Here is a 27555-nt window from a genome sequence, read left to right on the forward strand (position 1 = left end):
TGTATTTTGTTTGATTGATGCCGAATTTCCTGCTAATTTAAAAGTGAAAGTAAAATGCGCACAGTGCTTTTACAAGCTATATAAGCAAAGGAAAGTGGGAAAACTCAAACAAACTCATTTTTTATGGGGGTGCTATGGGGGTGCTTTGGTTTTTCTTGGGGGTGCTGGAGCACCTGCTAGCCCCTCCCTAGCGCCGCCCATGCTCGTATAAGATGCTTTTGGTTGAGTCGCTGCAGTAAAGTGCTTCATTGTACGGTGATTATATCTTCAGCGCGCAGGAAAAACAACTATGCAGAATATTAATGACTATGACTGGGACTGTCATATACACATAACATTATAATGAGAACACTATTATAATAAAACGCTGTGAATTTTTAGAGTTTAGTTCCCGTGTTTCTGCACGTTGTTGCATGAAGAACGTGTCCACAAAAAGAGTTAATTCAGAGCCACGCAGACACGTTCATACATCGGGGCGTTTTGTGCAGATAGCCTATAAGTTGTTAAATTAATGTTATGTTGTATAAATAATGAAGCATATTCTATATGAGATAAATGAGTTAAATCCCATTGATTAAAAACCTGCTATCAAATGCTTCATTCTACTTCTCATTCAGCACTCGCAGCTCAAAATAGAAATGCAGAACATTAATAACTGTCATATACATAACGTTATAATGAGAGCACTATTGTAAAAAATGTTGTGAATTCTTAGGGTTTCGCTGACGTTTAATGTTAACTATCTTTTAATCAAAACATAAAACATTATTCACTCAGTTTGTATCTGCAAGGTGTCCATTACACATTTTCCCTGTGTATTAATGTCGGTAATTATGACTGTCGAATGTCTGACTTGACTCCCCAGACAGCAACATAGTTCTGGCCCAGATCCAGCCCACATCTGGCCCGTGTGAAATCCATGCGGGCCAGTTATGGGCCGGATCTGGGCCGACACTGCTTGCTGTCTGGGTCTTGGTAATGTATTTTGCCCCGCCCCCAAACATATGATTTGACTATCAGTCGACTATCAGCAAAATTCGAAAATTCCGATTCGACTATGAAAATCCTTAGTCAGGGATTTCCCCTTTATTCCCCAAAGTTCACATATTAGCCTATTCCCTTATACCTACATGGAGATACTGAATAGGTACACTATAATTACAAAAAAAAAGTTACACTGTAAATTCTGTTTACTTACGCAGTACGTTGCAGGTTGTAATCTAAAGCGTTACCAAGTTTTCCAACTGCAGTTATACCGGGACACTGTTAGTACCATTAGTCTGTACTGCTGCTTGCGATACTGCTTTGTTAGCTCATGTCATGTCTGCTGTCGCCATGTGTGTTAAATGTTCCTGTGGACTGGGAATATTGTGTAATTCTGTGTGTAGGTGTCCCCTCAGCAAATCTCCATTGTTTATTTATTCTAACACATCCCACTCACAAACATATACCTCAATATTATAGGGATGATACTAAGCTGAAATAGATTTCTGTGGGTGGTTTGATGAAATAGGCATGAAATGTGGAGTGACAAAGTAATTTGTTTAAACATGTCCTTCCTAACCAGTGTGTTAATGTGGGTGTAAAAGTAACAAAAGACTTAATTGTCTCTGTAACGAGTGAATCACTTAAATAAAACTCAATATCAATGAAAAAAGAAAAAAAAGAAGAATCATTCATAGAATAAATCAAAACACCAAACATCATTTATAAGCTAAAACGTCAGAGCTATGTGAAGTGGGCTACTAAACGATACACATAAAGCATTTACAGTAACATGGATAATGTACATAATAGTCCATACATCAGATTAACATTATAAAATCTTATGTCTTATAAAATGTAAGTAGCCACATTTGATTGTCAGATAAGTTAACTGATTATGTGATTGTTTGTGTGTTAAATAAATAAATGCATTCACATTCATATTGCATATTGTAATCACACTTTAATACAAGGAACAATATTACTTGCAGCATTTATTATTCTAAATTAATACTTTACTAAAATGTTTCATGTTTGTTCATAATGAATAAAATTATGTATTTTTAACTTACTAAATAAAAATACACATATATATAGAAACTAATATAAAATCTAGAAAACAAACAAAAACTGTGAAATCATTGTTCATTGTTAGGTCATGATAACTAATGTGTTAACTAATGTTAATAAACTTTACTTCATTGTTACCACATTTATTATTATAGCAGTGGAGATAAATCTAAATTAGTCCTACTCCACAGACAGTGTTTGGTTTATTGAAGGTTTCAGTCACTCCACTGTTTCGCAGTTTATTGCATTAGACAAACAGTTTTACAGTTTCTTCATTAGTCTTTCTATCAGAGAAAATAAGCTCACATGGCAAGACTTACTGTTAGGTCAAAAATGCGTGCATGAACCAAAATAAAGAACACACCTTACAGTAAATACCCCCCAACCTATTAGGAAGGGCACAGTCTTTGTCCTTATAGAACAGGTAATGCATCAGCTTGCTTTGCTCTTTGCTTTTGAATGTTGCACATTCTCTTGGTGCAGTGAGATGAGGGATACATTTATGTGAGATTCAAGCATTTAACAACTGGCAACTGAACTGCAGCAGATTTGCATAGCTAATGCTGTCATTATGAATATTAGGGGTCTTGACATGTGAGTGTATATATGTTTGTAGTTGTTTGTGTTATTTTCTTTTGTGTGTGTGGATGGAGTAAAACATTGCAGCTCTGCATAATACAAATGCACTGGCTCTGTTCAGTTTTGTTTTAGTTTCTATGGACTTTTGATTAGTTTTACCTGGTTTTCTCTGTTTTGTTTTCCTTACTTCATATTGCTTATTTGTTTCCATGGTTACTGATTTCCTTGTGCACTTTTCATTAGTATCATGTGTATTTAAGCCATCAATTCAGACTATTTTTGTTCAGTGTTGTCTTTGTTGTTATGAAGCTGTTGTGTTTCTTACCTGTGAATTATTACTTAGTTTTTGTTCATTAAAATTTAAAGCTGCAATTAGATCTGGCTTCCCGTTTCCCTGACTTGCTGTTACAACAAAGCTATAGCACAAATTAATGCCATGAAATGTTTTTCATCTGACGTTATTTCTAATGAATTCTCCCTAACTTTTTCTTATAGCTTTATCATTGAAAAACATAATCCAACATAATCTTTGATGTTTTGTAGCATTGAAGATCTAAGAGAGCAGGCCAGTCACATTAATTGAAAGGAGACCAATTATTTCATAATGATGACCTTGATGTTCCAAGTCTGTAAGAGCGTTCTTGTCCCTCCCGAGAGAGGAAGGAAGAGAATAAACAAAACCAGGCAATCCCTTAAGATGAAGATCTCTAATCAAACAATAGAATCAGTGTAGATGAGAGCAAAATTGAAAATATAGAATAATGGAATAACAGAGCGATGAAAAAATGTTTACAGCTGTAGATTTATCAAGTCAATATTCTGTTAAGAAAAGAGGGGATTTGCAGGCAGGCAAGCAGGCAGGAGTTTTTTACACAAGTCAGTGGGCTTTAGGGTACACAGGATCCTATGTGTTACTATGGCACTGACAGAATCAGTTCAACTTGGCTCAGCATGGCTTTACAGTTATGTAACACAAGTATCATGGATCAAAAATGTCAAAGCTTTATAGACTGTTTCCAAATTCCTGTAAGGAGCATACAGGACTAAATAAAAAAAAAGGTAACAGAGAGATAAATTAAATGAAGTGTTTGGTACTGATATAAATGTCTTTGAACAGACGGTTTAATTTTTGTTGTACGTGAAGGCCAAATTAAGATGTTTCTCTCCATTTCTTTCACACGGAAGCACACACACACACACACACACACACACACACACACACACACAGAGATGCTGTCATTCTTCTCAGATATTTGTAATTGTATATCACTTCCATTGGGTGTCCATATGTACATAGTGTGACTTTGAAAAGAGAAGGAGAGAAACAATCACAAACACAATCTCAATCTCTTTGCCACAAAAAGAAAAGAACAGATAATTTGCCTGAAAGCAGCCCTCCTCCCCCTCCATCTCCTCTTCTTCTTTCTCCTTTCAGACAGTAGGGAAAGTCTGTTTCCATGACAACAAGGAGAATTAAGGGCAGAGAAGTGCAATTCTAAAATGTCAAGTTAGATTGCTGCTTGAGTGCTTTAACTTTCAGGATTATATCACTGGAATTACCTAAACCTGGGATAAAACATTTTTCAGTCATTTGAATTTTGCATAGACTTTTAAAAACAAGGCATTAAGAATGCCCTGAGGAGACTCTGTGCCGCCACCAAATTTTGTGTAGAGATGCAATGCCACATTAAAAGTTGTACAAAATTATTTATATCTCTGACTCGCCTCAGAGGCAGTTGAGATCAGTCATTTGATGTTGTCATAGCAGAGTTAAACATTTATCATTTAGAATTTTTCTTTTTTTCTTCTTCATACTTTTCATTCACCGTTTCATGTGTATATATTTGGCATCTCCTACAAATTGGTTTCCCATTACTGTTTAGTATTGAGGCACAAATCTGGGTCTTGTTTATATCAATTCTTTATGAAATGTACCAGAAATAATAGTTCATCTTCTCGACTATATCCAACAATAATTATAGACATATTCTGTTAATGCATATTGTTAATTTGTAATTAATTGTAGTAAGAACAATATTTTAGTTATTACCTAATTAATGTTACCTAAGAACAATTTTGTCTCTCTAACAGTGACACCAAAGAAGGACCATGTCCAGTAGTATTAGTTTTACCTAGTTTTGTATTAGTTTGACCTCCTGAAGTTGACAGTCAAATTTTGAAGTTAAGCGTGTCTATTTTGTGACAATGAACCCTGTGGGGACTGTCATTAGTAATCCAATGCTTAAAAGATTTAATTTCTTATTTCTGCAAGTTTGCAATTACTGTATATAATAGTAAAATTGCTCATGGGAATACTTGGAAAATAAGCTATGCACACAGGGATTAAAGCTTTAAGTATCATACTTTTATTCTTAATCCTAATTTCATTCTGTTTATAATATCAATGCATATTTTTTATATCTTATTATTCATAATGCATATATGATTGTATTTCTTTAAGGTGAAAACATCTGCAAACATGAAAAATAAAGAGTTTTGTTTGTACAGAGCAAAAGGAAACACTCACATTACAGTGTTTTCTTTTCCGGAAACCCAGTTTATCTGGACAGTCTTTGCATTGCGTGCCTGTTTTTACAGTCTTTGTACACGTGTTATTCATTTGATCATTCCTCAGTTAACTACAAACACACTTTCTGATGACTTATGCATTTAAAGTCTCTTTGTTTTGTTGCACCTCATTGCTGCATACTTGGGCACAGCTCACATGGCATTTTTATTGGAAGACTTATGAATGCTAGACTCCACCTAGTCCACAATCCACCCACCCTGTCCAGGCCAACTTCCTGGAAACCCTGTACAGGGGCAACACAACTGGCCTTCTTTGTGCTTTTAACTGGACAGGGTTGGTGTCAGCATCACACTTTTAGGACTAAGGAATCCTGAGTTGTTTGTTAGATTTTGTAAGTTTGCTTGAGTGCAAGGGAATTTGTGGATAATTCACAGGGAATCATCTACTTATTATCCTTTGTTCATTGTAACAAAGAGTGTCACACTCCAACTGAAACCAAGATGCAGTTTGGAGGTGTTGAACATACACACATACAGTGTACTTGTGCTGGACATATGTGCATCAAGGCGGGCAAGATTTTTGAAGAAGTGTTAAAATGGATATTACCTCATACCAAAATGAATAAGCAGTGGAATGCTCTAAGATCCAAAAAGCTTCTACAATATCTGAGCATACATTCTAGATTCACCCTCCTGATATTTCAATAATTTAGATTCACAAAGTGCATTTACCTTTACCTCTCAGGTAATACCAAAAAATAAAATAAAATAGGCCAAAACACTTGGTAAAATCTGCATAATATTCACAAACAGGAATAATGACATTGAGCGAAAAGAGAAACATTCCCAATTTGATAAATAGGTGCTAGAGCATTCACATGAAAATGAAAACATAAGAATGTTTTAAAGCTCGTTTCTCACAACATGAACCCCAAATAATATTAATATTTTTGAAAATCAAATGACTGTCCATTGACCTTTTTTGCATAAAATGTGAGTTCAGCTCCTTATTGGAACGGTAACATTTATTTCTCTTATTTCACTTCCCCCCCCTCTGTGTTCTTCTAAAGGTTTTCTCAGGCAAGAGTTCAGTTTGTTATCTTATTGTAGCGTGTTGTACTATTCCAGTGGTTGGAGGCGCGAGGGCAAGGGGAAGGGGTTACTCTTTCGCAGTAGCCTCCTGCGTTTGGGCCCTGCTATGTAGAGTCCTGGTTGACCACTTTGCCTCCGTTCATTGTTGGGGTTCCTGAGCTTTTCCTGGACCGTTGCTTCTCTTCAATCTCATGCAGTGAAGGCTCTCTGTACATGCAAACTGCAATATGCAAACATATCAATACATTAATATTCATTACTTTTGACTGCATTCAATGGGCCTCATTCATTGGCTCCAGTATATTGCATAAATGCAAAAAAGATTAATAGGCCATATGGCTAATAATAAATATTCAATAACGTGTGTCCACCAAAGCGTTTTTAGTCACCTGAAAAATGTCAGGTGCTCTTCTGAAAACGGCCAGCTGGCGGCGCTTAAGAACACTTTGGTGGCACAGCGTTTTTCCAGCTGAGATGCTTTGGTTGCTATGATAAGGAATATCCACAGCAGTAACGTATTACTAGTATCTCATTTTGAAGAATATTACTGAATATAAAAATGCAGTAACCAGTAATATTAACTTCTCTATTGTTCTTCAGTTGTTGTACAAGTAGGATGATTGGTCAGTGTGGTATTTGTCCCGCCCCTCCTCCATTGATTGGACGGCTGGGTAAAAAGTGATAGTGACAAGCGCTACATTCTACCCAAAGCTAAACCGGAAGCTAAACTTGTAAAACATTATAAAGGCAGTGCATCAAAATTCAGTGTCATCAGTTTGCCAAAAAGAACAGAGAACGTTTTACTCACCATTTACACGTGGTAGGGAACAGGTGTACATTTCTTTCGTACCAACTAACGTTTTGAAAATGCGAACATTTTCATGAATTCGAAAGTTTATGTGAGAGCGGCTTTACGAACGATTTACACAAACATTCGTTTTGCTCTGTTTCATGAATGAGGCCCATTAAGAGTTATGAGATTTATGGTGGACCTCTTATACTTGAGTTCTGCGTTTTGGATTTTTATTTAAAAAATTAAAAATTAAAAAATGTTAAAGTCAACATGAAATTAAAATTGAACATATTTTCATTATAAAAATATGTTCACATTTTCTTCAGAAAATGTACATATCTTGTTATTAGTATTGCTATTATTATTAGTGGTGCTTGCAAAGCAAAGTGTCACTATTACTTTCTTGCAAACTTAACTATTACTATTTCACATACATGAGAGTTGGCTCTTTTGCAATCACACAGAAGGCCTTAGGTTTGCTACAGCAAGCACCACTCACATCTTCTTCAGAAAATGTACATATCTTCTTATTATTATTACTAGTTATTATTATTACTATTATTATTAGTGGTGCTTGCAAGCAAAGTGTCACTAATACTTTCTTGCAAACTTAACTATTACTATCTCACATATGTAGTCTTCTTTCCATATAAATTTTGTCAGCTAAAGGCCTTTCCACACTAAGCGCGAAAAAGCGAAACGAATTTTGGACGCGATGACGCATTGGAATGAAACAACAGCTTCCTATGGATGCTTCCACATAGACCGCGAATATTCGCGCACCGAAAATGCAAATGTTTTTTTTTTTTCGTCTAGTCTGACGAATCTTTTCAGTTTTGCAAAGCGAAAACACGGGCCGTCCAATAAGATTTGAGCATTACATCACATGGCCAGAGTAACTGCTGTTACCGAAAAGTTCGACGCGGTGGCGCTAAAAGCTCAGAAGACTGTATTGAGCACAAGCGTAAAATCACTGAAGTAGAGGACTTTTTCCGCGAGAGAGAAGAGTGAATGCTGAGTTCTTGTTATTGTTGGACCTGTCAATCATGTAATCATCTCTTGCCCTTCCGTATAAAAAAGAGAAACATTTTTCTACTCATGAAATATGAAAGCAAATAGACATATAATTATGAAGATATATGTTTTTATGCAGCTCATGGTATTTTATTTTATTTTTTACAATAACGGATGTTTATGACATGACAAGCAGGTATCGATCAGTCCATTATAAAACATACAAAGAGTGCATGTCTGCCTATAATAGAATCAAAATCCATTTTAGATCACAATCGGAAGTTATTACAAGCACTCGATAATGATTTAAAGTGGGTTTTGAGCAAAAGCGTTAATAATTACATACATTTTCAATGTAGCTTAATACTAATTGTACCTCTAATTATTTCAGATGTATTCTTGTAAGCATTATGGATATTTTATGTTTCTGATGAAGAAACAAGTTATTTATCTTAATTTAATGATATTGCAGCGGACGATGTAAACCACACAAGATACATTCTTGTAAGCATTATGAATATTTTATGTTTCTGATGAAGAAACAAGTTATTTATCTTAATTTAATGATATTGCAGCGGACAATGTAAACCACACGAGATACATACACTACGAAGAAAAAATGCATTGTTGGTCGGCGCCACCTAGCGTACAGGCGTGAATTAGCAGAAGGCAAACATTCGTTTCGCACTCGGTGTGAAAGCAACATTCAAGGGCGATTCGCCTCGCTTTTTCGCATCACGCTCAGTGTGGAAAGGCCTTAAAGTGGAAGTGAAGCAGTCAGTTAAGTTTACATTATTTAGTAAAGTGATTTCCACTTTGATTAAAAAAAATATATATAACAAACATGATTAATGAAACCATTTTAAAGAAAAAAGATTGTTTCGCTATGGCTTTTGGAGCAAGGGCACCGCCATCTTGCAGTACCACCGCGTGTGACATCATGGGGTTGGTTCGCTCCAATGGCCAGTATTCCAAATCCCCAGGACTGGGATTGGGAAATGCTGCTCTAATTAATTATATTTTAGGATGTAGCTTATTTTTGTATTTGTATTTTTGTATTTAATTTCAATTATATTTGAGCCCCATATTCTCGCGACTCATGATTCTCAACTTGTCGCAATACAGGAGAGGACTCTCTTTTCATTATTTCCCTGCTTTAGCAAGTTCACTGAAAAATGAATATTCATTGTTTTTTTTATTAATATTTATTTTTACAATTTATTTATTAATAAACCCGCTAATAAAAATGTTGGGGACTAAGTCACTGCTGGCTGAATTGCACAAGCAATTTTCACATAAAGCGATGGCCTTGAGTGTGGCGTGTGATGCAGTTCTTGGAAAAAAAGGTGGCTTTTCTGCATTAGGTATGTTTTTTTTTTTTTTACTCTTTGTGTTAATGTTGAATATATAAATATATGAAATGTAGAACATATTAAAAAGTGCTCGTGGCTCGTCTGCCAGTGCAGGTTTCTCCCCACGCATAAAAGTGAAACTTTCCCACCTATGGGTGGAAGCGCACACTGTCAAGCAAAAATGCGCACCTGTTTCACAGTGCATATTCTGTGTGCAATGAAGCCCACCGCGATTGTCTCTAGCGCACACATGTGCCATATGCAGGGAAAAAAAAGCTCAGAATCGATTCTAGCATCGTTGAAGAGAGAATCGCGATGCATCAGAGAATCAATTATTTCCAATACCCTATCTAACTTGTCCTACACTTTTTGCCACAAACCCATGAATGAGGTGTCAAATCATGCAGCTTATTAAGGACAACACTGCTATGACTTTTATAAGTGATTGGAGGTAGGATGTCTGCACAGAGGGTTAAAAAAACAGTGCTAAAAATCCTACAGACTTAACATTGGTCAGAAATTTGTGACATATCTCCACTTGGGGTAGTCTCATTTCTCTTGGCCTAACTGCCAATAAATTGTGACATTCAGTTCCCTAGCCATGCCCTAGCAATCAGCTACAGCACCCTAGAAACCCCCATAGACTTTCATTGAAAATGAATGAGGTGGATATCCCTGAATAAGAACTTTGTAGAGACAACAAAATAGATGGGGGTGGGCTCTTTTGACGTAGACTGCCTAGTTGTATTTAATTATCACCATGGTAACTGTCTAGCCAAGCCCTAGTAACCACTGAGAGGTTGTCTCTTTTGACTGAGTCTGTCAATAAGCTTTAGTTACCATGCCCAAGAACATTGTAGGGTTGGCCTCTGTTGACTTGAGGTAGTGTACTAATACCATAGCAACTCCATAGTAACCATCTGTAACAACTAGCAACTGCCTAGCAACCACCCAGAACACCCTTGAAACCACCTAGCAACCACATAGCATCTGTGTAGCAACCACCCAGAACTGCTTAGCAACACCCTAGCAACCGCCCAGAACACCTGAGCAGCTGCATAGCAATGCCCTAGTAACCACACAGAACATAATAGCATCTGACTAGCAACAACCTAGCACATCACCAATAACACACTAACAATGACTAGCAACACCCTAGCAGCCACCCAGAACACCCTAGCAACTATATTGCAACACCCTAGCTACGACCCAGAATACCCTAAAAACACCCTAGCAACTTCCTAGCAACTCCATAACAACACCCTAGCAACCACCCAGAATACCCTAGCAACTGCCTAGCAACACCTTAGCAACAAACCTTAAAACCCTAGCAATTGCAGAGCAATCACATAACACCCCAGCAACCCCATAGACTTATCATTGGCACTTATTTTGTGAGAATATATCCCTGGATCAGAAAGTCAGTTGGGAGGTAGGGGTGGGCTCATTTGACTCAGCGAAGCAAGCAGCCAATAAGTAATGACATACCAACCTCTTAGACACATACTAGCCACCAGTTACAGGACCCCAGCAACCACCCATAGACTTCCACTGAAAAAGGATGAGTGAGGGATCTCTAAGGATCGGAACATCATAGAAAAAAGAAGATGGGCTCATTTTAATGGTGCTTGCAAAGCACGGCATGCATCTTCTTCCATATACATTTACATTTAATCATGTAGCAGACGATTTTATCCAAAGCAAATTACAAATGAGGACAATAGAAGCAATCAAACCAACAAAAGAGCAATAATATGTAAGTGCTGTGACAAGTTCCGATTAGTCTAATGGAGTACACATAGATTTTTATTCTTAATAATAAATAAAAAGAAAACAAATAGATAGAATAGAAAAGGAATAAAGAACACTAGTGTTAGAGGGTCATTTTTTATAGTTTATAAAAATAAAACAAGTACAATAGAAAGATAATAGAGAATGTTAGTGTTAGAGAGTAATTTTTTAGTAAATAAATAGAAAACAAGAGAGTGCAGGTGTTAGAGGGTCATTTATTTATTTATTTATAATAAATAAAACAAAAACAAGTAGATAGTATAGAAATAGAATAGAGAGTGGTAGTACTAGAGGGTCAAGTGTAGGTGGAAGAGATGTGTCTTTAGATGTTTCTTGAAGATGGCCAAAGACTCAGCTTAATGTATTGACTTGGGAAGGACATTCCGTTGTCATTATTGTCATTTTTTTCTCTCTCAAAGCCGTGAGTACCATTGACTGACATTATATGACTGACAGACTGCAACGGTTTGAGTTAAAAATCTTTGTTTGTGTTCTACTGAAGAAACAAAGTCACATACATATTGGATGCCCTTGGGGTAAGCAGATAAACATCAAATTTTTATTTTTGGGTGAACTATCCCTTTAAACCTAGTCCTCGCGACCCCCCACTATTTTGTATGTTTCTCTTATTGCTTCAGAGGTTTGTTCCATTCAAACATAAGTGCCCTGTGTAGTGGACATCACAGGATATTCTGCCATGATTCCAGTTCGAAAGGAGCGTATAGACCGTTTCATCGGGCACACACGCCTGGCCCAAAGTTAACTTCCGGTCTGTGTTTGTTTTTCGGTCTGGCAAGTGGGGCCGACTACAAACACATTTAAAGTTAAGGTGATGAGTAGACTGAAGTTGGGCTCATGTTGTTGTGCTGTGGGATGCAATGTTTCCCATACATTGATTTATTTGTGGCAGCCTGAACCAAAACTGACCGCCACAAATAGATTTTTAAAATCAAAACACGGTGCGGGTGTTTTTATATCACTATCTCTGAAGGAAACTGATTGTCTTTAGAATATTTTCGATGTCATTTTCATTTCATCTTGCCTGTAATGCCTGATAAAGCAGCGTTTGTAAACGGAGCACTGCTTTGTATACTGCAGTTACCGGGGAAACCTCTATCTCTGCTGCTCCAAAAGCACCTACTGCTGGCAGAGAATGAATTTGCATTTTCAATAAGCCTGTCTGATTTAAGCAACACAGCAAACATATTTAGCTTGTTATCAGAAATAATCTACTCTAGATGGACTTTGCTGTTGTTATTGATTATCTGTGGAAGTCTACTGGAAGTTCAGTTTGGGCCACAAAAGCGCAGTAACGTTTGTTTATGTTGTTGCCGTTGAAACAGTCTATATATTCCATTCAAAAGGCATTAAAGTGCCTAAGATGTGACTGCCAATGTTCACTCTAAGCTGTGTGCGCACGGCCGCGTACTTCTTCCGCCGCGGCCGTGAAGAAGAAATCATTTTAAACGCACACGCAAAATTTAGTTGGGAAAGCCATTTGATTGAATTCTAGTAAAAGAGACAGAATGCTTGGACAAACCGCTATAGAGTTGATATCGCTATAAAGCAGGGCCGTGCAGAGACCTTTGGAAGGGCAGGTGCTCAAAGTATAAAAGGGGCACATGGAACACGGCTTTTAATAGGGCTGTGCTCCTTGCTGATGTGTGTATCGAAATGGATGCTTCTGTATTGATACAGCAGCAAATGCCATGCCAGGTTTGAAAAAGAAACACAGAACAGAAAAGGCCATTTTAAGTTTAAATGTTAAAGACATTTTTTGCACCTCTTAATTACTTTGGAATGATATTATTATTATTATTATTATTATTGTTGTTGTTGTTGTTATTGAGTTTACAGGGTATGGTGGTTTTGCTGTTGTAAACACTACTGTTGTTGTTGTTGTAGAAAAAAATATTCCTGTCTTATTTAAAATAGAATTCTATTCTAACCCTGTTCTGAATTTATTCATTTTTTGAATGATAATGATTATAAAAACAGGATTGATAAGTATAATTCGGAGGACGAGAAAATCAGTATAAGCCTGTTTTAACAATGTTTGTGATAATTATCTACACTCTACGGTTTTAAAATAAATACTGTAATAATAATAGTTCAAAGTATGAATCGTTTTTAATCAGATAACATAAAAAAGACAAGACACGTCGACACGCTTTAAATTTTTCCCAATTAAACAGTAAGAATGAAAGAGAACAAGCACCTTTGTTTATATTACTGTGTGTAGAACTACCTTAGCTGCATTTTTAATATTAATTTTAATAAAATGTCAATTCGTCCCCCACACTTTATTTGAGCTTGAGCAACTGTTTCACATAGAGGTTTCTAGATTTAAATCTAGATTGAAATTAAAAGAGACATGACCTAACGTTTTATTCGTATCCAAAATGAGAGATATGAACATCAGGAGAGCTGAACACTCTCGTGCAGTGCATGTTTCATTCATACTCGAATCCAGAGGGCGCTCTCGTACAGAAACTTATGACGTGCAGGAAATCCCTAATATGGACAAACGCACACGGCTATGGCTGTAGCTGAGCTGAATAAAAAGCAGAAACATTTTTACTGATGAAACATGAAGACAATAAACACGATTGCAAAAAATATATGGTTTATGTGTGTTTTTCAAGTTATCTTCAGGTAATAAATAAATAAACTATATGAAAAATGCAGTACTGATTGATATATCATTTAGTATAGAAACTATAAAACAGCTGTGCATGATCTCTTCACGCCGTTTTTGTAAAATAATAATAATTCAATAATATAAGTTTACAAGCAAACCGCTCCGCTCCGCTTCCTGTCAGATTTTCCTACCAGGGCTTACTGCTTTAAATGATTAATTAAATAATAATTAAAAAAAAAAAGTTAAGTGAACTTGACAATTCACTTAACTTCTTTTTTTTTAAATTATTATTTACTTAATAACTTTAAGGCAACGGGTTTCCTCGATTTTATTAAGTTAAGTCAACTTATCACTTTTTACAGTGTACCGTTTTAATGGGAGGTAGGAAAATCTGACAGGGTAGCACAAATCGACAGAACACCAGCAGCGGCGGACAGTATTGAAAGCATCCTGGTAGTGCCCTAAATTACTAAGGTCATTTCAAAGGTGTCTGAAGTTACGTGAGGGATCGTCCCGGATGAGATCGTCAGGTGAAAGGTCATCATGTGGATAATTTTATTTACTATTTTTTATTACTATTAATTAATTTTACTAATAGTTACATTGGGCAGGCCTTCACAAAAGGATGTTTAATAAAAAAATAAAATAAAATAAAAATTGCTCAACGCAAGAACCAACGTAAACGCAGTGAAATGTGAAATAAAACGTCCTCATGTATTAAAGAAGAGTGGCTTGATTAAGTGCTAGAAATAGCGGAGGATGGGCAAAGAACGTTAACAATTTAGACATTTACAGTCACACACAGGCCTATTGTGCAAACTACTTCATAGCGATGTTCAGATAAAATATATACTGTATAAGATAAGATGTATATAAGAATTCACATGTTCTTGTTTTTTTTTTTTTTTTTTTTTTAGCTTACAGTTCTCAGTTTAAATGCTTCAGTTTGTTTTCTATTCTATTCGTTTACATGCATCATTTTGTTTTGATTTATATTATATTATATTATATATATTATATTATATTATATTATATTAATTATATTATATTATATTATATTATATTATATTATATTATATTATATTATATTATATTATATTATATTATGTTAGGCCTATATTATAAACCTAATAAATAATTGACCTTGATTTTTAGTGGAGTCCCGTAGATACTCATCTGTATTTATTTGATAAAAAAAACAAAAAACAAAACAGTAATATTGTGAAATATTATTTCAATTTCTAATATTGGTTTCCTATTTTAATATATTTGAAAATATAATTTATTCCTGTGAAGCAAAGCTGAATTTTAGCATCATTACTCCAGTCATAAAAAGTTAAAAAGACAGACATTTATTCAAAATAGAAATATTTTCTAACAATATAAGTATTTACTATCACTTTGTATCCATTTAGCACGTCCTTGCTAAGTAAAAGTATTAATTTCTTTAAAAATAAAAAAATAAAGAAAAAATAAATAAATCACTGACCCCAAACTTTTGAGATGTAGTGTATATTGTAACACAAAATTTCTATTGTGAATAAACACTGTTCTTTTTAACTTTTTATTCATCAAAGAATCTTGAAAAAAATATCACAGGTCCCAAAAAATATTAAGCAGCACAACTGTTTCCAACACTGATTATAAATCAGCATATTAGAATGATTTCTGAAGGATCATGTGACACTGAAGACTGGAATAATGATGCTAAAAATTCAGCTTCGCTTCACAGGAATAAAGTATATTAAAATAGAAAACTTTTGTTTTAAATTCCAATAATATTTCAAATAGATACAGCCTTGATGAGCATACACTTTTTTTTTTTTTAACTGATCCCTTTACTGATCCCAAACTTTTGCACAGCAATGTATTATACTGTAAAAAAATTCTCAGGTAACCTTAAATGTACATCATTTAGTTACATCAAGGGTCAAATCAAATATACTATAAATAGCACATTAAAGTTAAAAGTTACACACTTGTTTGTGTGTGCACTGTACAGGGTGTAAAGAATGTTTTTGCTCAGGTGGCCGATGTCCGCCCAATATAAAAAAGTTTTGCTCAGCAAGAAAAAAAATTAGAGGGAACATTGGTGACTACTATACAAATCTCATTATTACGGATAAATAACCCTTCACACTTTTATAGTAAGTTTTGTCTGGGTGTAAATATGCTGCAGGCAAATGCTATCTTGGTCAGTAATTTCTACCTGTTTTAGCCCTTAAATTTCATTTTATCAATGTATAGGTTGATTAAAGGTGCAGTAGGAGATGTTGGAAAATGCTAACTTTAGCCTGATAGCACTGAAAGCGAACGTCCCTCCCTCCCTGCAATTGCGTCTAAAGTCACGCCCCCTGCACGCATATACGCTCACAGATCAGAATAACAGAGACAACATTACTATAGTAGGCTACATCAGCGGTTCCCAATTTCAGTCCTCGCTGTGTACGGAGCATGTCAATCAGAACACAGCTCATGCATGTAGCTCTCTTCTAATGAGCTGGTTATCTGAACTGGGTGTGTTAACTAAGAGAGACATGCAAAATATGCACGGTGCGAGGACTGGAATTAAGAACCGCTGGGCTACATCATGTGTCATTTAGCAGTGAGAAAACTTTATAGTACAGTTTAGTAAAAGTACTACAATATCAGGAAGGAAGATCGGGTTGTTGATGATTGTCTACCATTCTCTCTCTGTCCGCACAGCGTGCGTGAACACGCCGATGACGTATCCCGTCTGCGCGAACAGGGTGCGCAGAGGTATGCTAATACATACGTTGACAGGCAGATACGAAAGACAATAAAAACGCTCGGACCGAGCGTTTTGATTAGACGAACATTTCTTGGTCCTATGCCTTCCACAGAATATATACATATAAATACATTTAGACCACTTAACTTAATGATTGCTGTCACAAAGTGCCCTGCTGAAAAAAACAAACAAACAATAGAACCCTGCCCAAAACACAATAGAAAATGTAATGGTTTTAATGGTTATAATGGGAATTGTATTGGTTTTAATGGAGACTATAATGGTGTCTACTGGTATGTGATGGATTCTCTTGGTGGGATGTTAAATCCAATTGGAAAAATGTCCAAACCACACTACAAAAAGGAATTTTGTAATGGTTTTACTGGAAAAAGCTAGTGGTTTATAATGGTATTTTAATGGAAACCATTGGAATTTCTGTGATGTTTCTATTGGGCTTCTATTGTTTGTTTTTTTTAGCAGCGTGAAGAGACTTTCAGCCAGCATAACAAAAAATGTTTCTGAAGACAATCACCTATTGCACCTTTAAGTTCATATTTTTGGTTTGAATAATAACATCAAATAAATTGTTACCACATAAGAAAATGATCAACGACTGTAACAGGAGAGAGAACGGCATCAGCACTGGAAAGATAGGTTAGTCCTAATAGTTTTAATGGAGATGATTGTGTGTTGAGCGTCTGCGACTTATTTTCAGTGTAATTTGTGGCAGTCTGCATGTCGGCTTGCTGAAGAGATACTCGGCTACAACCCCTGGCAAAAATTATGGAATCACCACACTTAGAAGATGTTCACCCAAAGTTTTGACTTTATGTCAAATAAACAAATCACAGATATGACACAAAACAATTTTTGCGTGATAATTCAACACTTTGGGCCCTATTTTAATGATCTAAGTGCATAGTCTAAAGCGCACGGTGCAGGTGCACTTAGGGCATTTCCGAATCCTAGTATACTAGTATAACGACGGGAAAAACGGTCGGCGCTCCCATTCTCTTAATGAGTAATGGGTGTGTTTTGGGGCATAAAGTGCAATAAACCAATCAGAGTCTCATCTCCCAATCCCTTTAAACTGCGCACGCACCATGGCGGATTTGCTATTTATATGGAGTGAAAACAGTATCAAAACCTCCTACAAATGCACGCAAGAGATCCACATGCGCGTACACGAATCCACAAATGCAAGCGCGAGAGATCCACACACACACACGCACGCGCGCACATGAATCCATACACGCGAGAGATCCATACACACAGCGATCCACCCACACACACATGCACATGAATCCACAAATGTAAGCGAGATCCACACAGGGCAATCCAGACAAAGGCAATATGTGCATTGCTTCTTTGCTCACAGTATACACAACAAATAGCAAGTCCTTTGCAGTAGTGTTCTGCTTTAAGAATTTCCGTGAATTTGCGGTTTTGTATTTGTGGATTCTTTTGAGACTGTCATTCCGCAGCTTAAACTGACAAATGCGCACACGCCTATCTGTACAGGGTGTGTCTCACTCATCCTTAAAAGTGAAGCTGTGGGCTCTTTGATCGCCCCTTGGTGGCTGGCTGCAGTACAGGTCAAACCCGCCCTCTCCATGTAAACGAATGGGACTTCAGTCAAAATAAAAAAATAAATTACACTTCTAATACAATTTTCCGAAATATGGTTTTGGTCATTTAAGGTAGTTGTTATCACGCTGATATATGTTCAATTGTTCGTTTTTGTGATAAGTTTGATTTTAGCTAGTAATTTGATGCTATAAAAATGGGGCATGTCGTTATGGTTGATTGGGTCTGTGGGAGTTTGGGCCGGAGTTTGATTCTGCGGCTCCACCTCACGACTCTACTGAGCAGACTCGGGCTCCAAACGAATCGCGTTGTCCATTTTTTTTTTTTTTTTTTTACAGTCTATCCCTGCGTTGAAGAACGCTCAACTCGGTTTTGTTTATATTTTGCTTAGCCTATCATTTTAAATGACAGATGTCGAATCTATTTATTTATTTATTTTTCTTCCGCGACACTTTTCCTAGGCTACTGTGTTTACAGCAAGATGTTAAACGAATTTAGTATTTTGACAAGACAAATAAAATTATAATAGGCCATTTTTGTACAACCTACATATTTTTTTTTTTCTCTGCGACACTTGTTCCTATATTGTGTTGTAAAGGTTAAACGAATTGTATCCTGACAAGACGAATAAAAATAAGGAATACAGTTTTTGTACATTTTTATTTTCTCTGTGACACTTTTGTTCCTACTGTGTTGGCAGCAAAATGTTCAACGAATTTCGTGTCTTAAGACACAAAATTCGTTGAACATTTTGCTGTCAATAAAAGACTCTTGACAAGACGAATAAAATAACAAATACAATTTTGTGCAGACTATACTTTTATTTGTTAGCCTATCTGTCTTTCTTTCAGTAGAGAAAATTTAAATGTGTGATTCTGGAAACAAGATCTAAATTTAGCGGGAACGGTCGGGTCGGGAAGAAAATTATTCAAAGCAGACAGCGGGTGAATAAAGAGTAAATATATCGCGGGAGCAGGCGGGTGCGGGATATAATCTCGCGGGAGCGGGATTTAAAAAACAGTCCCGCGCAGACCTCTAGCCCGCAGCTTCACTTTTAAGGCCCAGTGAGACACACCCTGTACAGATAGGCGTGTGCACATTTGTGAGTTTAAGCTGCTGAATGACAGTCTCAAAAGAATCCACAAATACAAAACCGCATATTCACGGACATTCTTAAGGCAGAACACTACTGAAAAGGATTGGCTATTTGTTGTGTATACTGTGAGCAAAGAAACAATGCACATATTGCCTTTGTCTGGATTGCCCTGTGTGGATCTCCTTTACATTTGTGGATTCATGTGTGTGCGTGTGTGTGGGTGGATCGCTGTGTGTATGGATCTCTCGCGGGCGTGTGTGGATTCGTGTGTGTGTGGTTCTCGCACGCATTTGTGGATTCGTGTGTGTGTGTGTGTGTGTGTGTGTGTGTGTGTGTGTGTGTGGATCGCCGTGTGTATGGATCTCTGGCGCGTGCATTTGTGGATTCGTGTAGGCGCATGTGGATCTCTCGCGTGCATTGTGGATTCGTGTGCACACACGCGTGGATCTCTCGCGTGCATTTGTAGGAGGTTTTGATACTGTTTTCACTCCATATATTTAAACAGCGAAATTTTAAGGCGCACAGACTGAGCGGTCTCCAGAGAGCAAACGGATCTGCTCATGCGCAAGCAAATAGGTAGGCTTAAAGCCCAATTTATACTTCTGCGTTGAACCTATGCCGTAGCCTACGTAGAGACGCACAGGCCTGAGCCATAACCTACGCCGTACCTGACGTGCACCTCTCCAAAAATCTAACAGCGCATCAATTCTACGCGGGTCGCAAGCGCTGTGATTGGTCTGCTAAAACCCCTCCCTCCGTACTTGAGTTTTGTGTGCGTTTATGAGCACTGTAATATAGTTTAATGTCACACCTTCTTATTTAAAATAAAACAAAGCAAAGAACAAGTGTTTTATCGTTTATTATACTATAGCATTATACATCAGTAGTTGTCTGCGACAAACAATGTTGATCTGCCGTGGTACAAGTCCTTGTGGAGATTGAAAGAATGCCATCTTCTCCTGTTCCGTTGTTGTCCCCCTTTTTGTTGTTTTAAATAATGATTTAATGATATGATATATATTTGCCGCCATCACGGCTATAATGCTTCTCCGACGAGCCTCTTCGGCTTTTGCCGTGGTACTGCGGGTTACACCAGCAACATGCCAGTCGACACTGCAGACTAGCCGTCCGCATGTGTACTGCACGTCGAAGCGGACGACGACGCAGAAGTATAAATGAAAAACGACGCGCTCTTTAAATAGCAAAAAAAAAAAAAAAAATATTGTGCCATTGACTTTAGATTTAAACCAAGTTTGAGTTGGTCTATGGGCAGTCTATTTTCAGTTCCTCAAAATAGCAACGCGCCAACAATGCGCCTGAACACACCTCTTTTTTAGACCAGCACGCCCATGAGCGCACAAATGGGTGCAAATGCATTTGCTATTTAAACAACGCGGCACAGAGAGTGTAAATGAAAATGAGAAAATGAGAAAATGAGAACTGTGTCGGGCTGAAACTAGCAAAAACACTTGCGCCGGGTGTATGATAGGACCCTTTGTTTATGTGAAACATACCTCAAACAATTTAATTTAAAACATTTTAAGTAATGGAAAATTGTTTTCCATATCAAGTAGAGGGAAACAATATGGAATCAGTTTGTAATCTGCATTTCTGAAATAAATACCGGCAGATATCTAAAATGCTAATTAGTCAGACTCAGCAGTTAAAAGACAGTGCTTCCAGAGCTTTACGAGCTGTTGGACTTGGCTAATTGAAAGGAAACATGGCCCCAACAAGAGAGCTGTCTGTTGAAACAATGGAAAAAATTATAAAACTCCTTCAAGAAGGAAATCCATCACAGAGTGCAGCAAAAAAAGTTGGATATTCCCAGTCAGCTGTTTCTAAAATTTGGTACAAGAATAAATAAAATGCAAAAGTCGCAAAAGAAAAACATACCAACATACCACAGACCAAGGAAGACCTCAAAGGATAGAAAACTCAAAGAAATTTGCCTTGAAAATAGAAAATGCACAACGGAACAAATGAAAAACAAATGGGCGGAAACAGTAGTCAATGTGCGTGACAGAACTGTAAGAAACCAGCTGAATGAAATGGGATTTAAATATAGAAAAGCCAACCGAAAACCGGCATTAATACCTAAACAGAAGAAAACAAGGTTACAGTGGGCTAAAGAGAAGCAGTCTTGGAGTGTGGATGATTGGATGAAAGTGATATTCAATGATGAATCACAAATATGCATTGGACAAGGAGATGATGCTGGAACTTTTGTCTAGTGCCGTTCAAATGAAATGTATAAAGATGACTGCCTGAAGAAAACAACCAAATTTCCCAACTAATTTATGATAATTTATGTCATTTTTCAGGATGATAATACATCTTGCCACAGAGCAAAGAGTGTGAAAGCTTTTCTTCAGGAAAGGCATATCAATGCAATGACATGGCCAGCAAACAGTCCGGATATCAATCCGATTGAAAATTTATGCTGGAAATTGAAAAAAAACTGGTCAATGACAAGACTCCATTTTGAAAACGTTGGAACCAGCTTGATGAAGAACATTGTTTTTCATTAGTGAAGTCCATGCCCCAAAGAATTCAAGGCTGTCATAAAAGCAAGAGGAGGAGCAACAAAGTATTAACTGTGTGTTTTGGTAGATGATTCCATGATTTTTTTCCTCAACATTGAATGGTTCCATATTTTCTCCGCTACTTGATATGGAAAACAAATGTTCATTAATTAAAAGAGTTTTTTTTTTTTTGAGGTATGTTTCACGTAACCAGAATGTTGAATTATTGAACAAAAATGTGTGATGTCTGTGATTCGTTCATTTGTTATGAAGTTAAACATCTAAGTGTGGTGATTCCATAATTTTTGCCAGGGGTTGTACTCATCCGCGGTGATGCGTGTTGCATTAGTGCTGTCATACAGTATCTGACTATGACATGCCATTTAGCCTAAAACGTTCTCACACGTTTATTGTTTTAACATTTTGGGAGGAATAAAATTTGCATACAGTTGTGCTCAAAATTATTCATACCCTTGGTAAATATGCTCAAAGAAGGCTGTGAAAATAAGTCTGCATTGTTTATCCATTTGATCTTTCATTCAAAAATTTCAAAAAAGTCTAACCTTTAACTGAAGTAAAAAAAAAATAAATAAAAAAAAAGTGAAAGTAGGGGGAAATCACATTAGGAAATAAATATTTTTCTCTAGATTAAAATATCTCTGAAGTATATTCCCATTCATATTTGTTTGTTTTGTTTTTTAGAAGAAAAGCGGCCTCCTACACATGCCAGGATCCGCCACTGCCAGATGCAGTTCGAAATTTACTAAAAACAATCCTATCGCAAGATATCTGGTAGGGAGGGCACCTGCGGTGGCCAACCAGATTTGCCACCCCTGGCCACCACGTAGACACACCCCTCCGAAAGTGCACATGAAGTGTGCCATTTGGGACAGGGCCATCGTAAACGAGTTTCCTAATCGGAAATTAGACGTGAATGCCTTTCAAATTTTACTACAGGGAAACTCAGAGATAAAGGTGCGTTCACACTAGGGCTGTCAAAAACAAATTCGAATTTCGAATATTCGTTGAATTTAAAATAAAAATACACATTCGAATGAAAAAACATTGCATTCGAATTTTAGATGTCCGTCAGGCTGCCTAATCAGTGGCACACAAGATGCGATGACGATGTAGTTGCTTTTTTTTTGCCGATCCAGTTGAACCCACTGGATGCGACGCTGCTCATTCAAAATATTGCTGAAAAAGAGAATGTCAATGCGGAGAAGATGTTATTTACGTCAAAACTGAAACCAAGCCGTTCACACAGAATGCATATTTATCGCATTTTCCAAATATTCAAATTATATATTTTAGTACAAAATTCGAATTTTGGTTTTTCAGCCAATTTGACAGCCGTAGTTCACACCATATCGTAATTACCGTAATTATGAGACACCAACTTGAAAAAAGCGTTCATGTCCGCGTAGAACTCGTAATTACAACTTGTGAACTGTGAGTTTTCTGAGAGCTACTAGGTGTGTTCGACTTCATGCGGCGCCGCACAGACCTATCGGCGAGAGTAGCCGCTTGCAGTCGGGGGCGGAGTTGAAAGCGGAGACGTGAAGTCGAACTCTTTCTGCTCCTGGTAGTGATGCTCTCGCGGTGTTTGGATACTCTTATCACAGATGAAGTGAATAACATGCAATATTTGTCAAATGCACGGACGTTTCAGAAATGTTTTCATGAGCAACAGAAACACTTTTTATATACTGCTTAATACAGGGCCATCTGTTCAAGAATAAAGTTCAACATAAACATGTACTATTTAAATACCAATAAGCCTTTATCAGTGTTTTTATTATTATTAAATGTGACTCATTATAACATTGTGACTATACAGTAAAAAAAAGCTTTTACTATTCTAAAAACAGATTTGGGCAGTATTTTTTTTTTTTTATTATTATGCAAAAATTATACAAAGGTTTGTACAAGCATATACCCAGATAGCACACGTACGTCTGCAAGATGTCTGTTAAAGATCTCTTGATCTGGAAAGCATCTGCTATCTATAAACGTCTGACAGACGTCTGTAAGATGTCAGTTTTACATACATTCTAAATCATAAACATCTTAAAGACATCTAATAGACGTCTATTTGACATCTAAAAGGAGACGTCCTATAGACGTATTGCAGATGAGCAAACACCCTAAAAAATACGTCTTGCAGATGTAAATGCAGACGTCAAATAGACGTCTCGGAGATGTACGTGTGCTATCAGGGTACAACTCAAAACAAGTACAAAAACAAATAAACATTCATAAGAATATGTAAAGTGAATTCATGCCAGGGGTAAAATTACAACAATTTAAAGTAACAAAAAGCTTCATAGGTCTTTCTTGCTTTTTTGTTCTTAATTTTATCTAATGTAGTAGTACCATTTGTTTAATCTCTTTTTATAAAATGTTCAAAGTTTGGCTTAGCTTCCATTTTTTCACACGATTGTGATAATTTCCTAGTAAAATAATATTTGTGAGCTGTATTGGAATTGAAGATGTTAGAAACACACATCATTGTTATCATATGGTGAATTTGGCCAATCCTGAAACAGCTGTGTGGTCATCAGCGCTCTCGCAGTCGCTCTGGAGAAACTGCACGAGCTGAGTCAGCCGGCTGCTCTCGAAATGCTCTCGCGGTACTTTGATGCCACACGTGACAGTGACGTGGCGTCGGCGCCGGTTCAAGTCGGACAAATTTTCTAACCGGCATGCACTTCTTCAAGTCAGCCGCCGATCGGTTTTCATGGCGCCGCATGAAGTCGAACACACCTACTGCTTGTACCACGTGACTGCTGCACCTCACGTGGAAACAGAGAAAAATGGTGGCGCTTCCAGTAGTAAAATGTAATTAAGCAGTTATTTTCTTCTTATTATTATTTCAGAATATTTGTTTTAAATTTTGTGTAATTGACTTTTGCCAGTGCAGATGTAGAATGTAGAATTTTGTGATGATAGCATAAAGCATCCAAAAGTTACAGTATTTTGGTATAAAATAGGCCTTTTTGTTTAGCTCTTGACTCCCTGAAGGCATTTTAAAAACTGTTGTTTTCTGAGCGCCATACACAAAAATAATGACTCATAACTCCAAGACCGTAGCAAGGAGAGTCAAAAGTAGTTTGATAGAAATATTTCTATATTTTTAGGGGAAATTTTGTTTTCATTTGATTATTTTCATGTTGAGAAATAGGTGATAAAATGTAAGAAAAATTAGTGTGGTCAAGGGAATTTTTTCATATTCTTATTTGACATTCAATAAGGTAGGAGAAAGAAATAAGGTAGGAGAAAAGGGGGGTTGGGGGTTAAAGGGTTAAATGTGATCAAATGTGTCCTGATCTGACACATGAGGCAAACAACTGAAAGCAATTTTAAATGTAAATAAATAAATAAATAAATACAATTACCTTCAATTGGTCTTGGTACAAAGTGTGAAGAGGGTTTGGTTTTCTTCACACGGTTGCCTTTCATGACCTGACCCTCCTTGGTGAGGCCCAGGAACCAGGCTCGACCCGACTCCTGTTGACGGTACATGGTGGATGAGTAGATAACGTAATAGTTCTCAAACACGGACTCCTTGAATTTACATTCAGGTGTGAACATCTCCTGAGGATAAAAAAAAAAAAAAAAAATTAATAAAATAAATAAACCCACATGTGAATGAACTCATCCCGTGACAGGTGGGAAAAGGAGAAAGAGAGGTCAAATAGTCATATTAGGGAGTCCCCAGGGAGGCTGCCGGGATTTATATTTGTGGCTTGAAGGACTATGAAAAGTGTGTGACTTTATACGTCTGTGTACAAAACAGTCACAGTCACCGATCTGTGGGGGTTAGAGAGAGAGTCAGCAGGAGTTAGCATCTCTTATCTGCGTCTGGTGACATACTGTCATGCAGCAGACACTATCTTGCTAGGGATGCTACAAAGGTAAATGTGGCTTGGAGGACACTAGCCAAAATTGATGAACTTTAGACCTTGACCTGTCCACAATGCACAGACTGTCCCTGCACCTGGCTTCAAGAAGACTGTACTTTTAAATGCAGTTTGACCTTTGAGTCCTACAGAAAAGGTTGGTGAGAGTATTTATATCAGTAGTGTGAAATAAGAACCTGCACAAATGGTGATCTATTGTAACTGTTTAACTGACATAACACATCCAGTATATGTTTTTTTTTCTACATTGAAAACGTTTTTTGTTGTTGTTGTTTTTTTAAATATTGCTGTAGGTTTTTACAGTTTTACATAATCCTTATTTACACATTTACATTTATTAAATTTTTTCTTATTTTAAAATGCATTTAGTACAATTTTATGGCTACACACTATATGTCTGATCGTCTGATGCAGAGCGTCTAAGCTCGAAACGTCACCTGTTGTGAGAACATAAATAAATATTTGGTCCCACTTTATATTAGGTGGCCTTAACTACTATGTACTTACATTGAATTTAATTATTTGATGCAATGCACTTATTGTGTACATACATGTTTTTACATTGTACTTATATATTTTTTAAATACCTATATGTAATTACATCTGTAATTAATTTCTGTAATTACATTTATAATTATACTGCTGTTCATCCCTTACACCTTAACCCACCCTTAAACCAACCCATACCATCAAACCTGTCACTAACCTTAAACCCTTTAATGTTCTGCTCAACCATTTGGTAGATCACTTTTTGAGTCCCTATATCTTATTGAAAAATGTTTGGAACTGAACTCAAGCTGATTGGGTCATCTCTACAACTTGGTTGAGGTATGCTATGCCCCAAACATCCACTAGAGGTCACTCTATTTTTTGACAGCAGAACTTTTCACTCATCATGCTGCTAGCAAGATTAAAATTGAAAAATCACCTCTGACATGTGGACTATTGGCTGTACTTTCAAAGGTGAGTTCGTTTTTTCAACATTTTATATCATCTAACATGTTACTTAACAGAATTATGTAAATTGATGCAAAACAGAAACCTCTTATAATGGTCAAATAATTTTTTTAAAACATGCTTGACCATACGGTTGAGTTGGCACTCCATGGTAAACCTTGGCATGGAATGACAGCTCAACCGCATGGTAACAGTTTGGTGAAGTTATGCTAATTTTATTAAAATGCACTATTTTCCATGGAATAAAAACACTGCTGTTCATGCATTGTTATCAATATGTTACAGTTATAGTGTTATTATACTTAAATGGTTTAATATGTATGATTTTTGTAACATGCTAACATTTATATATAATGGTGCATCATTTCCTTATTCCTGCCTTGTATTTCTGTGTTTTAGAAGCAAAAGATGGATACTAAATCATTTTATGGTTCAAGGCCACGAAATTTTCTGGCCCTTGTACCAGAAGATCCTCAAGACCATCATCTGCCTCTGCACCACAAATGTCCTGTGAGAAGAAGTGCCTCCCCCCAAGACCCCCCAAACCACAACCAGATGTACGCTACGACAACTATGGACATTTGTCACTTCATACTGACAACCGGGGGCGGGGCTGCCTCTGCCCAAAGGGTGTGTCAAGATGGAAATGTGGGAAGTGCAATGTTTTCCTGTGCTTGATCGGAGAGAGGGAATGCTTCGCAGCATACCATTGAAAATAACGTGGCCAAGGTTCCCATAGGTCCTATTTTGTTTGCGCATTTTATTTAAAAGATGTTTCGTTTTTGAGTTCATTCAATGCAAGAACAAAAGTTCTTTGGAGATTATACACAGCAGAGCTGAGAAGTTGGAGAGGGCCCCATATGTTTTTG

At 36.8% G+C, this 27555-nt stretch overlaps 1 protein-coding gene across 7 annotated transcripts in view; it reads right to left on the minus strand.

Moving 5' to 3' along the window:
* Positions 1-1939: 1939 nt before the first annotated feature.
* The window catches only part of fgf12a (fibroblast growth factor 12a), a 197591-nt gene continuing 171975 nt past the window's right edge, over positions 1940-27555 (minus strand). For all 7 annotated transcript variants that reach the window (XM_058749770.1, XM_058749763.1, XM_058749755.1 and 4 more), the window contains 2 exons: positions 25205-25403; positions 1940-6475 (listed from right to left, as the gene is read on the minus strand). In XM_058749770.1, the coding sequence (XP_058605753.1) occupies positions 6360-6475; positions 25205-25403 (315 nt within the window). In that variant the 3' untranslated portion in view covers positions 1940-6359. The remainder of the gene's footprint in view (positions 6476-25204; positions 25404-27555) is intronic.

The sequence above is a fragment of the Onychostoma macrolepis genome, chromosome 02, assembly GCF_012432095.1.
Source record: "Onychostoma macrolepis isolate SWU-2019 chromosome 02, ASM1243209v1, whole genome shotgun sequence".
NCBI classification, from domain to species: domain Eukaryota; kingdom Metazoa; phylum Chordata; class Actinopteri; order Cypriniformes; family Cyprinidae; genus Onychostoma; species Onychostoma macrolepis.